General features: G+C 40.9%; 1 protein-coding gene across 5 annotated transcripts in view; it reads right to left on the reverse strand.

The window, feature by feature from the left end:
- Window positions 1–13,353, reverse strand: part of LOC120406045 (kynurenine/alpha-aminoadipate aminotransferase, mitochondrial-like) — a 28,272-nt gene that overhangs the window by 5,849 nt on the left and 9,070 nt on the right. For all 5 annotated transcript variants that reach the window (XM_039540206.1, XM_039540203.1, XM_039540207.1 and 2 more), the window contains exons 3-11: window positions 12,944–13,112; window positions 10,654–10,786; window positions 9,705–9,779; window positions 8,064–8,270; window positions 7,070–7,135; window positions 5,688–5,770; window positions 3,306–3,402; window positions 2,168–2,229; window positions 289–353 (exon numbers count right to left, since the gene is read on the reverse strand). In XM_039540206.1, coding sequence (XP_039396140.1) covers window positions 289–353; window positions 2,168–2,229; window positions 3,306–3,402; window positions 5,688–5,770; window positions 7,070–7,135; window positions 8,064–8,270; window positions 9,705–9,779; window positions 10,654–10,786; window positions 12,944–13,112 — 957 coding nt within the window. The remainder of the gene's footprint in view (window positions 1–288; window positions 354–2,167; window positions 2,230–3,305; window positions 3,403–5,687; window positions 5,771–7,069; window positions 7,136–8,063; window positions 8,271–9,704; window positions 9,780–10,653; window positions 10,787–12,943; window positions 13,113–13,353) is intronic.

The raw sequence follows: 13,353 nt of genomic DNA on the forward strand, positions 1-13,353 counted from the left end.
ATGTTGTTTGCATGGCTGCCTGCCACAGCAGCATGGGGAGGCTTTCCTCTGAGCACTCCCTCATTTCAAATATTTTAGAAAATAGGAGCAGCAGATAATCGTAGGTTTGGATATTCAAAGTTCAAACAAAAAGTGGAAAAAACCACCAAGAACACCTCTGAATTGTCCATGTTGCCTATTTGCCCACTTAATTCTGCAGATATACCTTAGTGATCGTTCTTGAAAATGGAGTTGATGGAGTCAGAGAAAAACAGCTTGAAAATATACCCTGTGTTTGGGTTCACTAACCTTTTAACCACTTATCTGCTGCAGCAAGCATTGCATCTCGCTGGTCCCTATAGAACGCCACTACCCTGGAGACAAACAATTCAAAATTTTGTATAGATAAATACAGAGAAAGATCACCCTACCTCCCATCTGAGCTAAATCCACAAATGGTTAGGTATAAATAACTTTATACAAATGCCATATGCCTATTACAGAACTGTGCAGATTATGTTATGCTGCCCACTGCTGTGAGACCTTCAGGTAACAGATCCTAACATTGTTCCAGTTCCCTGTGATGCTGGAAAACCAGGTGCCAGCTCTTGCCAAGTTTGTAGGTGTCAGATGAGCACTGACAAACTCATAGCTGGAAACCAAACCAGCTCATCTGTTTGCTAGTTTTGTTCAAAACAGGTATTAGTCTTATAAGAATGTATCTAGTGTTTAGATTCTGAAATGCCTGTAAGTAGCTGCATGCATGAATCTCAGTTGTAATGTCTGTATCCCATGCTATAAGAAAATATAAGTTTGGCTTTATAACTTTGAAAATGTTTGCTCTGAACCATCCCCCCCTACCCATTCAGGAGGCCTGTCAAGATTAAACCAGGCATTAAGGAACATCACAAGGATTGGTGGATGGCTCTATCACACCTTGGAACTGCTACATGCAAGGCAGCTATCTCATGGGCTGGAAGGCTAAGCATAGAAGATAAAAGATGGTCACAAGAAAATTGTTAATCTCTTTACTGTTTGAACACACATGCCCAGGGACACTAAACTCAGGCAGAGATCCCTAGGGGCTACCCCTGGGTCCGCCCTGAAAGACATTTTGAATTGACAGATTAGTACATCTCTGTCATCTTTAGGAACCATAGATGGCAACTCATTTGTGTATATGTTTGCTTGCTTTAACCTGTAAATAACTCTTATTTCTCTTTCCTAGTTAATAATCCTTTACTTAGTTTATTACAGGATTGGCTATAGGTAAGGCTACGATTATGCCACAGAGGGCACGGAAGTCACAGAATCTGTGACTTCTGGAGACCTCTGAGACATTGGGGCACCACTGCAGCCCACGTGTGGCAGGGGACCCCCCCAACTGACCAGCCACCACCGGCGCTGCCCCCAACTGCTGTGGGCAGTGGAGGGACTCCGGCAGCTCTCAGCCATGCAGGTGGTGAGGGTCCCCTCAGCTCCCAGCTCTGCAGGGCAGCGGGGGGACCCCGGAGCTCCGAAGCTGGCAGCAGAGGGACTCCAGCAGCTGCTCAGCTACTGTGGGTGACGCCCTCCCCCCAGCTCCCAGCCCTGCAGAGCGGCTGGGGATTTCCTCACAGGGGGCCGCAGCTCCCAGCCACTGCATGCAGCAGGGCAGTGTGCTGGAACCTCATTTTGTTTTTAGTAAAAGTCAGGGACAGATCACGGTTTCTGTGAATTTTTGTTTATTGCCCTGACCTGTCCATGACAAAATCGTAACTTTAGCTATAAGCATTGTTTTTGGTGTGAGATCTAAGGTACAAATTGATCTGAGGTAAGTGACTGGTCTCTTGGGACTGGGAGCAACCTGAATATTTTGTGTGTTTGTGTGTGTGTGTATGTCAGTGACCATTTAACACTACATCCGGCTTGTCTGGGTGGCAAGATAGACTGGAGAGCCCAAAGGGACTGTCTGTGACTCCATGTTATAGTGATCTGGGAGTTCACATTTGTTACTGGGCTGGTGAAATCTAATTCTAGAACATACCACTAGTTTGGGGTGTCTGTCTTGTTTTTGACAGTCTGACCTAAGGCAGGCACTAACGGTCGCGAGTCACTCCAGACAGTAAACATTACATTTAGAGACATGGCAGTAATTAAAAGAGAACCAAAACCCCACAATATAGTATATTGAATATAAGTGCATTACCTGTCTACGTGCTCCAGGAAACCCTTTTCTCCCCACTGCTGAAGAAGCTGTGCAATCATAAGCTACAGAAATAAAACCCACACAGTAAATCCCATTCTTTAAACAGGATAGTCAGCTACCAAATAAAAGCTTTTAAAAATGATATTAATATAATATTAAACATCCTGCAAGGGCAGAGGTCACATCCTTGGACTCCTGGAGCCATCTCGTCCTTCACCTTCAAACCCCTTGGTAATAAAAAAAGTCCATCAGGAAACCAGCAAAGGGTCATTAGGAAGACGGAGCTATAGCAGTCCCATGGGGAAATGGAAATATTAGGGAGTCTGAAGGAAAGAGGAACGGATAGGGGAAGACAAATGTGGGAATTTGGAAAGGAAAGGGAGGGAAACATGCACAGCTTTGAATTTAATACATGTTTATTTCCTTTATTAGTCTCCCCACTTTTATTCTATCTCCATGGTGAAATTGGGGAGCTGAAAAGAGGGTTGGGAATGCAAAGTCTAATTTAAGCTCTGGGCAGAACCTTAGAGCTGATGGTGATAGAGGGGAGGGCAGGGCTCAGGAATGGGTCAATGATGCCCTAGTAGGCGCGGGGTGAGGGGAGGATATATTTCATTCTACCTAACTCACCCTTTGAGCACTGTCTGGAAGGGAAGGGGCAATAGATAGCAGGCTACTTATACAGCACCAGCAGTGTCCACCAGTTCACCACACTGACCTACAAGCACTGCACCAAATAAAAATTCCAAATCCTCTCCATTTATTCTGCAGCTCTTCAGGGTGGGATTTTCAAAGAAGCCTAAGGCCATAGAGCACACAACTCCCATTGATCCCTAACTCCATTAAGCCTCAATAACCTATTAAATACAAGTAAAGAGAGGCCTATACTTTGGAGCGATGTTGGTTCACATCTGTTAGAACACACTCCAGACAAAGCCTGGTCTTTCTCTCTGTGTCGTTCTTTCTTCCCTTGGAAGAATTTGTAATATAAATTTTCCTGAAAGCCATGCTGAAAAAATGGCTAGGGATTATAAAAGCCCTTTTGCCCCTCTTCCCAGTTACTATGTTTGAGAAACCATTTTATTTTTATAAACTCAATTCAGGTAACACCTTCCCAATTCTCGGAGATGGCACTTGCCTGTGTGAAAGTGCTGGTGTGCATTGTTGAGACTTGTATATGCAGAATAACTCTGTCAATAAGTGGTTTGGGACCAGTTAAAAAGCCTATTCTCAACCTAGGGGAAAAGAAGAAGAAGATTACCTCATATACATATACAGTCCACTAATCCTTGAAATTATATCGGCAGAGAATTTGAGCCAAAATATGGCTATCATCCAAACAGCAACTATGGAAAATTGGAACCTTAATGAATCTGCTCCCTGTGTGTATTCAGAGTCACATTTGCTAATTCGAGTTAAAAGGGAAGAGACTGGCTTAATAATCATGAGATTATTTTTTTAAAATGTTCTTTGATTAATTATTTCAATTTGCCTTGTAGTTTCTGAGCTTTTAGGGCATACGTAAATATATGCGCATATTTTTAAACTTTTCTCTGCAATTGTAATGGCTACGGAAAAAAAGCAAGCTGAGATTCTCACATCACCACAAGTTGACAAGAGCAAGTCTGTCAAACACCAAATAGTGTGATGTCGACAACACAGTGCTTACTATATTTACTTCCATTTAGCATTGCTAGTGAATACAGAGAAGAGAATGAACAGGATTGTTTTTGTGTTCATGCACCAAAAGAAGCTTTATTCACATTGTCAGATTCAAACAAATCCTTGCTTGACTCTGATTCCAGGTTGAGTTTGCAGTTAGAGGAAAATAAATGGAGTAAGTTTACACATCTTTGAATGACAAAGATGGAACTACATGACATCATTTTTTGTAGGGTCACTTTTCAAAGTGCAACCATATTTCCATCATGTTACCTTCTTTCTTTATTTCATTAGATTCTCAGGGAGAGCTCACAACTCACTAGCTGCGAGGGGAGGATTCATGTAGCTTGCTAAGATTCATTAAAAGTAATGTACACTACAGCCAGAAAATCAGGACTGAGTGCAAGGAGTTGTGAGGAGTGGAGAGCAGACTTGCAAGTCCTCAGCAAAAGATGGTGGTTGAAGGAAAGGTGTAAAGCTAGAAGAGAAGGTGCCCAGGGAAAGAGCCCTGTTATTTCTCGTGGACTGTAGGAGAGAGGATGACAACATGCCAAAAAAGTTCTAAAGGAATGGTCAGAGGTAGGGAGAGAAGCCAGTGTTATGAAAGCCAAGGGAGGCGAGAACATCAAGAACCAGAGAGGAGGAGTCTAACGCCTCCATCATGGCCCTCTAGTTTAGGGAAAACTAAAAACAGGCTGAGGACATGGTCACAGGAGACAGTGGCTGCAGAGGCTGTCAGAGGGGAGTGGGCTCCGGTGACCATGTATTACTCTGTGTTTGTACAGGGCCTAGCAGAGCAGGGCTCTACTCTTGGTTGGGCCCTAGGCCCTACTGTAATAAACATGATTAATAGGTGACTGCCAGGACATGGAGGGAACGGGACATGAGCAGGTCGTGAACAGCTGACGACTTCAGTGCACTTTGCAACAGTAGGTAGGTCACTATTCACATATCACAGATGGGAAAACCAAGGCACAGAGAGGCTGAGTGACTTGCCTAAAGTCACAAAGTGAAGTGCAAACTCAGGACTAGAATCCCATGGCTCTTGACTTGTTTAGCCTAACCAAAAGAAGGCTGAGGGGGGATATGATGGCTCTTTATAAATATATCAGAGGGATTAATATTAGGGAGGGAGAGGAATTATTTAAGCTTAGTACCAATGCAGAAACAAGAACAAATGGATATAAACTGGACACTAGGAAGTTTAGACTTGAAATTAGACGAATGTTTCTAACCATTAGAGGAGTGAAGTTCTGGAACAGCCTTCCAAGGGGAGTAGTGGGGGCAAAAGACATATCTGGCTTCAAGACTAAGCTTGATAAGTTTATGGAGGGGATGATATGATGGGATAGCCTAATTTTCGCAATTAATCAAAGATCAATTGCCAAATTATCAGCAGGTAAGTATGCCCAGTGGTCTGGGTTGGGATGTTAGATGGGATGGGATCGGAGTTACTATGGAGAACTCTTTCCTGGGTGCTGGCTGGTGAGTCTTGCCCACATGTTTTAACTGATTGCCATATTTGGGGTCGGGAAGGAATTTTCCTACAGGGCAGATTGGCAGAGGCCCTGGAGGTTTTTCACCTTCCTCTGCAGCATGGGGCATGGGTCACTTGCTGGAGGATTCTCTGCAGCCTGAGGTCTTCAAACCACAATTTGAGGACTTCAATAACTCAGACATAGGTTAGGGGTTTGTTATGGGTAACAGTGGATGGGTAAGAGTCTGTCACCTGCATTGTGCAGGAGGTCAGACTAGATGATCATAATGGTCCCTTCTGACCTTAAAGTCTATGTGTCTATGTGTCTATGACTCCGCAGCCTGTGCTAACCAGCAGGCGACAGTCTGAAACAGACCTTACCCAGAGGAGAGAATTTTAGAGAAAGAGTCAGTCCTGATAACTCGACCATCAACATCCATTGAGAGGAAAGTTGGAGCCCAAGGCTTGAAAGAAAAGAAGGAGAGTTTAAAATTCAAGTAGCTAATAAGGCTTACACTAAGGCTTTACTTATTACTAACACAGACGTCAGTATTTCTTGACTCAAGGGGTGTTGTATCATATGATAAAATCCTGGTTTTGGAGATGCACAACTAGTATCAAAGTCCAGTACCTGCCTGACAAATTACTGTTTAGAGTAGCACCCTATTGTGGTGTGATGATAGGGTCACCTGAATGTCAGGAAAGAGTCAATCAGAAATTCCTTTACCTCTAACCCCACAGCTCTGCACACAAATGCTAGGTGCTGGAGTTTCTACCTGGAATTATGATAGGAGGTCAGAGCCAAATACCCAGCTCTCTGTAAAAATACTTTTACTGAGTGGAGGGGAATATGTTCTTTAATGTTTTCCCGCAGAGGAGCTCCTCAGCTTGCAGTTTCCCTTTAGGAGAAACTGGAGGACATCCTTCAGAATTGGGGATTTGGTAAGATCACCCTCCTGAGTTCAGCACAGATTCTACAGGCAGGCATTCAGTTCTGCTAGCCCAAGCACACCAGACTCCTCCTCACCCCCAAAAGGAAGGGGAGAACCTTGTTACAGCAAGAAAAATATTAAACTGTACTCATTCCATCGACCTACTCAGCAGCCAATAGCTGCTAAGGGAGGGGTGTTACTCTCCGTAAAAGCTGATCTTAATCCTCAAGTTATGTACTTAAGTGAGGGCCAGGTTACCGCCCCCACCCAGATCCATGTATGGAGGAGACCCTGCAAGTGTGTATCTGAGCACCCTCCCCCTCCCACTGTGTGTCAGGGAGGGTGGCAGTTGCCTTTGTGGCACTATTCTCTCTATTCCCGTGACCAATCTCCATGGGTTGAGATCTGCACAAGGAGAAGGGGTGGAGGCAGAGATTAGAAAGAAAAGGCAATACAGCCTGTATTACTTCTCCCATGCCTTGCATCCCACTCCCTCTACAATGGAAGGCCCTTTTAATGGGTATATCTGTAGGTGCCTGAGGCAGCCTTGGCTCGGAGGTGTATCTGCTAGTACAGCCTCAGTGGAGTCAATGGGAATTTTCCTCACTTAAAAATGGAAGAATTTGATGCACTGTAATTGACAAGGACTGATGCAACATGATGGCTGAAGAGGCATGTAATTAAAAATGTCATGACTGAGTGTTTACTAGTAATGCTTTAATTTAATTTGACAGTCTAATAAGTACGAGTAGAATGTAGTTTGAGCCACAGTTGTCCAAGTATTAATTCTCAAAGAAATATTGATACCAATCAGTACAAATGACAACTTACCTTATCAAACTGAAGAAAATAATAAGGATCATCTTCTATTACAAGGAAATTATATTGTCTTGCAAGCTAAAAAAGAAATTAAACCCTAAAATGTAAAGGTTTATTGAAATGTAATAAAAATAGTCCCTATGTAATCCCAGTTATTTATATTCATTGCCCTGTAGGCTGCTCTGTATTCTGCTGATTCAGCACACAAACATCACATCAAGAGTTGCCTTCAAATGCTAAATTTACCAAGTTATGTAACTGCAAAAGTATGTGAACGGTAAAACAGCAGCTCTAATTGGGCCAAATTTTGAAAAATTGAGGGCTGGGTTCCATGTGCAATAATGTGCCTATATTTGTGAGCACGGTTTGGACTGCTGCATGCAGAAAAAGTATGTGTTTCTCACCTACCACTTTGAATGATAATTTTGGACACATTTGTATGCATGGACCTTATATCTCATGCTTTTAAAACATTGCACTTTGAATATTTTCTCTAGCCAGGTGGTTACTTAGAATGTTAGCTTAACTGATTTCTATGTAATTTTCTTAAAAAAAAATGCACTGAGTGCAAGGGTTATATTATACATTTTCTTTCCTTGAGAAAGAATCACACTTCCAAAATAGGGAGTAGTAAAAACTGCCCTGTATCTCTATGGGTATGTGAACCTGACAGCTACCTTCACTGTGTTGTCAGTGAGCACATCTGCCTCCTATATTAACACATAAGTCAGCACAATGGTTGGTATGGCTACAAAGGACTATAATTTACTAACCATATGCACTAGATCACCACAATCATGCAGGAAAACCAATTAGGGAGGGCCTGGGAGAAGTGGCAGGGCACACAAGAGGCTAATATAGTAATGGGGCATGAGATTTTTAGCAACATTTGCTATTCAGTTGTTTACAAGATGTGCTGGTTTTGCAGTGGAATTCCTCAAACTGAAAACCCCACATTTGTCCATTCCCTACATGAAAGCTGTGATGCCAGGCTCTCACTAAATACCTGATATATCTCCTTTTTGCGGTCAGTAGTCAATGAAGTTCCAGTGGGATTGCCACCATTTGGAATGGTGTACAGGAATTTGGGAATGTTGTTGTGCTTTCTGACATCTTCTGGGCTCCATCTGGAAAGAATTTCTTTCAGGGCTTTTGGAATAATACCGTATTGGTCACTGGGAACATTGATTATGTTGCAGCCCAAAGGTCTTAGCTGGGGGGAGGGGAACAAACAAAATAAGAGACAAATCTCAGTCACTGAGTCTGTAATTCTGAAATTATGTATATGTCTCTGATGATATAGAACTTCAGCAATGCAGTATCTTCCCTTAAATCTAGATTGAACTAGATAGTTATAAACGAGTTGCATTGATTTCAAACTTGCTTAGCTCATGATTGAAGGGAAAGTTTCTCTGAACACACTGTATAACCCTCAGAATGTAATTTAACTAGATCACCTTGTGCTCCCAATATTTAAAACCAGTTATATAGACTCTGATAAGTCTTGATTGGTCCAAGATAAACCATTACTACATGCCTGCCTATCAGGCACGTGGCATCACATCTGAGGAGCCCAGGAGTTCATTGTGGATTCTGTTGCAGTGGGATCCCTCACATTTCAACATTCCAATGCAAAAATACAGACAAGCTTCAGGTCTCTCAACAGTGCAATTTCATTTCTTATTCATAATCAGAAATGCAGTTTCAGTTGAACTGACAAAACTATAACCTGCTCTGCCCTGACAAAGGGAGGAAGAATAACTGCTCTGAATGGGTATTATGTCATCAAGGGACTGAGATTTCAGTAATGTTAATGAGTGACACGGGACAATAGTGATGTGTGAAGTTATAGCAAAAATTAACAAAAGTCCCTGTAGTTTCTGTGGAATTTCTATTTTTGTACTATTTAACCCTGTATTTATTAGGGTATAAACGAATTGCTGCTGAAATAACAATACCCTCAATATATGGGCCCATTGCATAATCAAAAGGTATGTCAAAAATATAGTATACTAAACAATATTACCCAGATGTCAAGTGAAATATTGAGTGGTATAGGATTTGTTCTAGCATTTCTCCCAATCTGTAACTATTAAGCATTAAAGGGATGTATTTAATTGCACAGGGTGCATATTGAGCCACAAAAACTAGTGTCACTTAAGAGTTACCTCTCTGACTTGCTCTCAGATCCTCAGACCTCACCTGCATACATGTTCCAGGACCATCCCCATTTTATTCAACTATAGACACAGAATACTAAATCGGGTCATTAAATCATTAAGAAAGAGGCGCACCTTGAATCTAAAATAGAAGGAATCTCACTGATCATGCACTTGCATTTAGACTGATTTCATCAGAAAGATCTCATCTCATCTCTACTGTGATTCTCTATAGAAACCTAGGGTTAGGGTGAACTAGGCTCCAGAATAAAACATTGTGTCCTGGGACAAACATCTGCATTTACAATTGTATTAGTTCACCAGTGCCAACCAATTTAAGTCAGAACAGGCTCAAAAACTCTAGTCTGGATGAGGTCTTAGATGCATTTAGCAATAGTGAGGTAGCCCATATGTCTTAATGTAGATTTGTGTCCCAAGGTGATGATCATTGTAACTTTCTCAACTTTTCATAATGAAACACTACTCACAGCTGCTAGAGTCCCAGGATAGGTGGGTGAGTCCAAAAGGATGTTGTCTCCAGGGTTAATAAGCATCTCAAACACCTACAAAATGGGAATCATTTACTTTACAAGACTGTATGATTTTACTGTACATTCTGCATACTGCTGCCTGCTCTAATGGAACTACACATACTAATTACATATTAGTGTTTCCATCACCATTTAATTAAATGTAAACTCTGCTAGGTAAACAGTGAATGGATTTAAGTTCCACTTTGGAAGCCAAACAGAGAGATACAAGTCAGAGGAGAAGAATGCCAGTTTCAAACAGGACAACTCTGTCTTCTGGAAAAAAAATACTGACATTTAACAATAGTCTATCACAATACAAAAGTTTTTCAGTTATAGAAAGGGTCAAGTGTGTGTGTGTGTGTGTGTGTGTGTGTGTGTGTGTGTGTGTGTGTGTGTGTGTGTGTGTGTGTAAGAGAGAGAGAGAAAGAGAGAGAGAAGATCACCCAACTGAAAACCAACTTACTCAGAACAGTATTTTCTTACAAAAATATCTTATTGCACCATGAAAACTACAGTACAACAACCAACTATAATTGGATTGCACCACTACATTCCACTACAGGATTCTTAAAATCATTTGCTATAGAATTATGAAAGTAAATGGAATAAAATGTCTTATGATATTCTCTCTTTCTTTCATAATAAAGATCTTAGACATTTGTGTAGCCATGGAAGACCATTAGAGTCTGACAAAGTTTTGTCCCAACTTCCATTTACTTTCTCAGATATGGTATTTAATATATCATTTCATTAACAAGCCACCCTTAACAACTGTATTCATAGAGTAGGCATGACTTTCCTATACAAGGAAATAAAATTCAAGTGATTGAAAGCAAACATCTATTTAAAGCAACAAGTAATTACATTTTACAGAAGCCACAATGTATTCTGCTTTTAGTCTTACTTTGGACAAGCCTTCCTGGCTGCCGGTAGTGACACATATTTCCATTTGGCCCTGATCAGGACTGTAGTTGGCAGTGGGAGGATTGTGGAGACTCTTCTGTAAATCCTTTAGCCAGGACAACAACTCAGGAATTCTGAAACACAGATTTTATTTCTCATCGTTATTGATATTCTGTACTGCTAGGGTGACCAGATATCCCAGTATTCTGTAGTGCTAGGGTGATTTTATAGGAACAGTCCCGATTTTTGGGTCTTTTTCTTATATAGGTTCCTATTATCCCCCATCCCCTCCCAATTTTTCACATTTGCTGTCTGGTCACCCTATGTACTGCTCCTTTAAATTCCCCTCAAATCTAGCCACCCACATTTTCTGTTTCTCTTTCTCTGTTATTTAGCAATACATATAGGTATAGGTACTGGTTTAAAATATTTTCCGAGATAATGAAATGAGAGAAACGTAATACTGTGTGTGTGTGTGTTTAAGATAAAAAGCTCTTAGGGACCAGTGTCTATAATACAATAAACAGTTGACAGCCTCTGCAGAGAGACTGTCAACGAAGGACTGAATGGGCACGGAGGCTGAATTTCTGTCTCATGCATTGAGGTGATCCTTTCAGATACAGGCATGGCAGGTGTGACTTGTATGGCCTCTGTCTGTAGCTACAGGTGCGTGAATAAATGACTTTTTTTGTTTTAGTTTGCTGGCTGACTAAAGGTTGAAAAAAAAATTGTTTTGGCTCAAACAAATTTTCATTTTGTCTGAGTTTTTTTTAAACCTTTAATACTAAAACTGAAGCAACATTTGAAACAAGAAGTTGTTTCAAATCAAAACATTTCATTTAAAAAATGTCAGTGAAACATTTTGATTTTTTTCAGAATTTTTTGTTTTTGACTGAAACAATTAAGCAAATTCATATGATGTTTTAGTTAACCTAAATCTATGCTTTGGGGGGAGGGAGGGCGGGGAGAAAGTGTTTTGTTTAAAAATCATTACCCAACTCTACTTGTAGCAAACTTTATGCAGACTAAGGGCCAGATTTTTAAAGGCATTTAGGAGCCTGAAGATGCAGATAGGTGCCTAGTGGGATTTTTAAAAGCACCTAGGTGCCTAACTCCCAGGGGCACACCTAAGTACTTCTGAAAATCCCACCAGGCACCTCTATGTACCTTACAGCACCTAAATACCTTTAAAAACATGGCACTAACTCCCTACTGCATTCAATCAGGGCTGTTACACCAATATGAAATTGGGGGGGCTGGGGGAAACAACACAGGTGGAAAAAAAGTGGTTGGCATCTGAAAATAAATCAAAACAGTGAATGGATTTCAAGTTTCTATAAAACAGCTGCTTTCCTGCTCAACACAGCAGTGTTCTGAAGAGGCACTTGCAAATCTTGTGATGGTAGACACCATTTTAGCAAAGTAACATCACACAGCAGCACAGGGACCCCAATATAAAGGACCGTACGTGAGTTTTCATTCTGCTCTGAAGAAGGACTTCAGTGTTAGGCAAAATAAAAAATCTAGTGTTTCTAGAGCAGAACAATCTCATGACAGAAAAAAACAGTTACACAATTTTTTTGAGCCAGGTATAAAATTTCTTATTATGATGCACCCATAACTGTTAGTATCACAACTAGTCCCTTTTCAGCAAGACAACTATCTATTCAACGGTAGTCTCACAAATACTAGCTTTATGTTTAACTCTTTATCCAGGAGGCAACGTTAGTAAAGCACTGTCATTGCATCATAGCCCTCATATTACATAAATAATGAACCAATACTGTTATTTTAACACTCCTACAGTGGATGCCAATAAAACAAGCCATGTTTCCTGCATGATGACGTTTGAGTTTACTGTGATATCTGCAGTATTTCCTGTACTAACAGTGGCAAATCTCATAGTTAATTTAACTACCTCAGACAATAAATGGTGTTTTTTCAATGGTATAAACAGGAGTCAAACAAACCAGGATTTGGGGGGATATAAAGAAAATGCTTTGCAAGGCTGTTTACTTTGATATGCTGAATACTGTGCTGCAACACACCAGACACTGTCACAGTTACTGACCCTGGACTCAGGCCTCTCAAATATTATTTGATGTTAATCAATAAATATTGGTACTTGTCAATTCATTCCTCCACTCACAAATAATTAGTCACTTTCCACTTTTAAAAAACATATAGACAGGGAAAATTATAAGCAATTAATAAAAAATGATTGTAAAGATCAACCATTAAAGCAGCAACTGTTATTTATTGTTATTCTTGTAAAGGGTCTTCATAAGTACCCTGCTGAGGCAGAGTACTGGAGGGCTCTCTTCATCAAATCCTCCCCAATATTCACAGCAGTTCCATCTCCAGTGGTAATAGTGGCCATCTTAAATGGGAAAGTGTTGGGGTTCGGTGCCCCTCCAGCCAAGGAGATTACTGATGGGGGAGACTTCTGCATCAATTCAGCTACAGTGAAAGATGAGGAAGACAACTTCCATTACACACTAGCCTATTCAAGATATAACATTTCCCCTTCCCCAATCCGTCCCTTCATTTCCTATAGAATATTTAAAGGGGATCTGCAGAGGAAAAGTTAAAGCAGATTTGTGTCTGTTTGTAATCTTTGTTGGATAATGAAGTATTTTTAGCTATCAGGCATGCCAACATTTATCGTTTACTTTCTTGGCTGACTCAAAAATACATTGTG

Source organism: Mauremys reevesii, linkage group 5 (assembly GCF_016161935.1).
Source record: "Mauremys reevesii isolate NIE-2019 linkage group 5, ASM1616193v1, whole genome shotgun sequence".
Lineage (NCBI taxonomy): Eukaryota > Metazoa > Chordata > Testudines > Geoemydidae > Mauremys > Mauremys reevesii.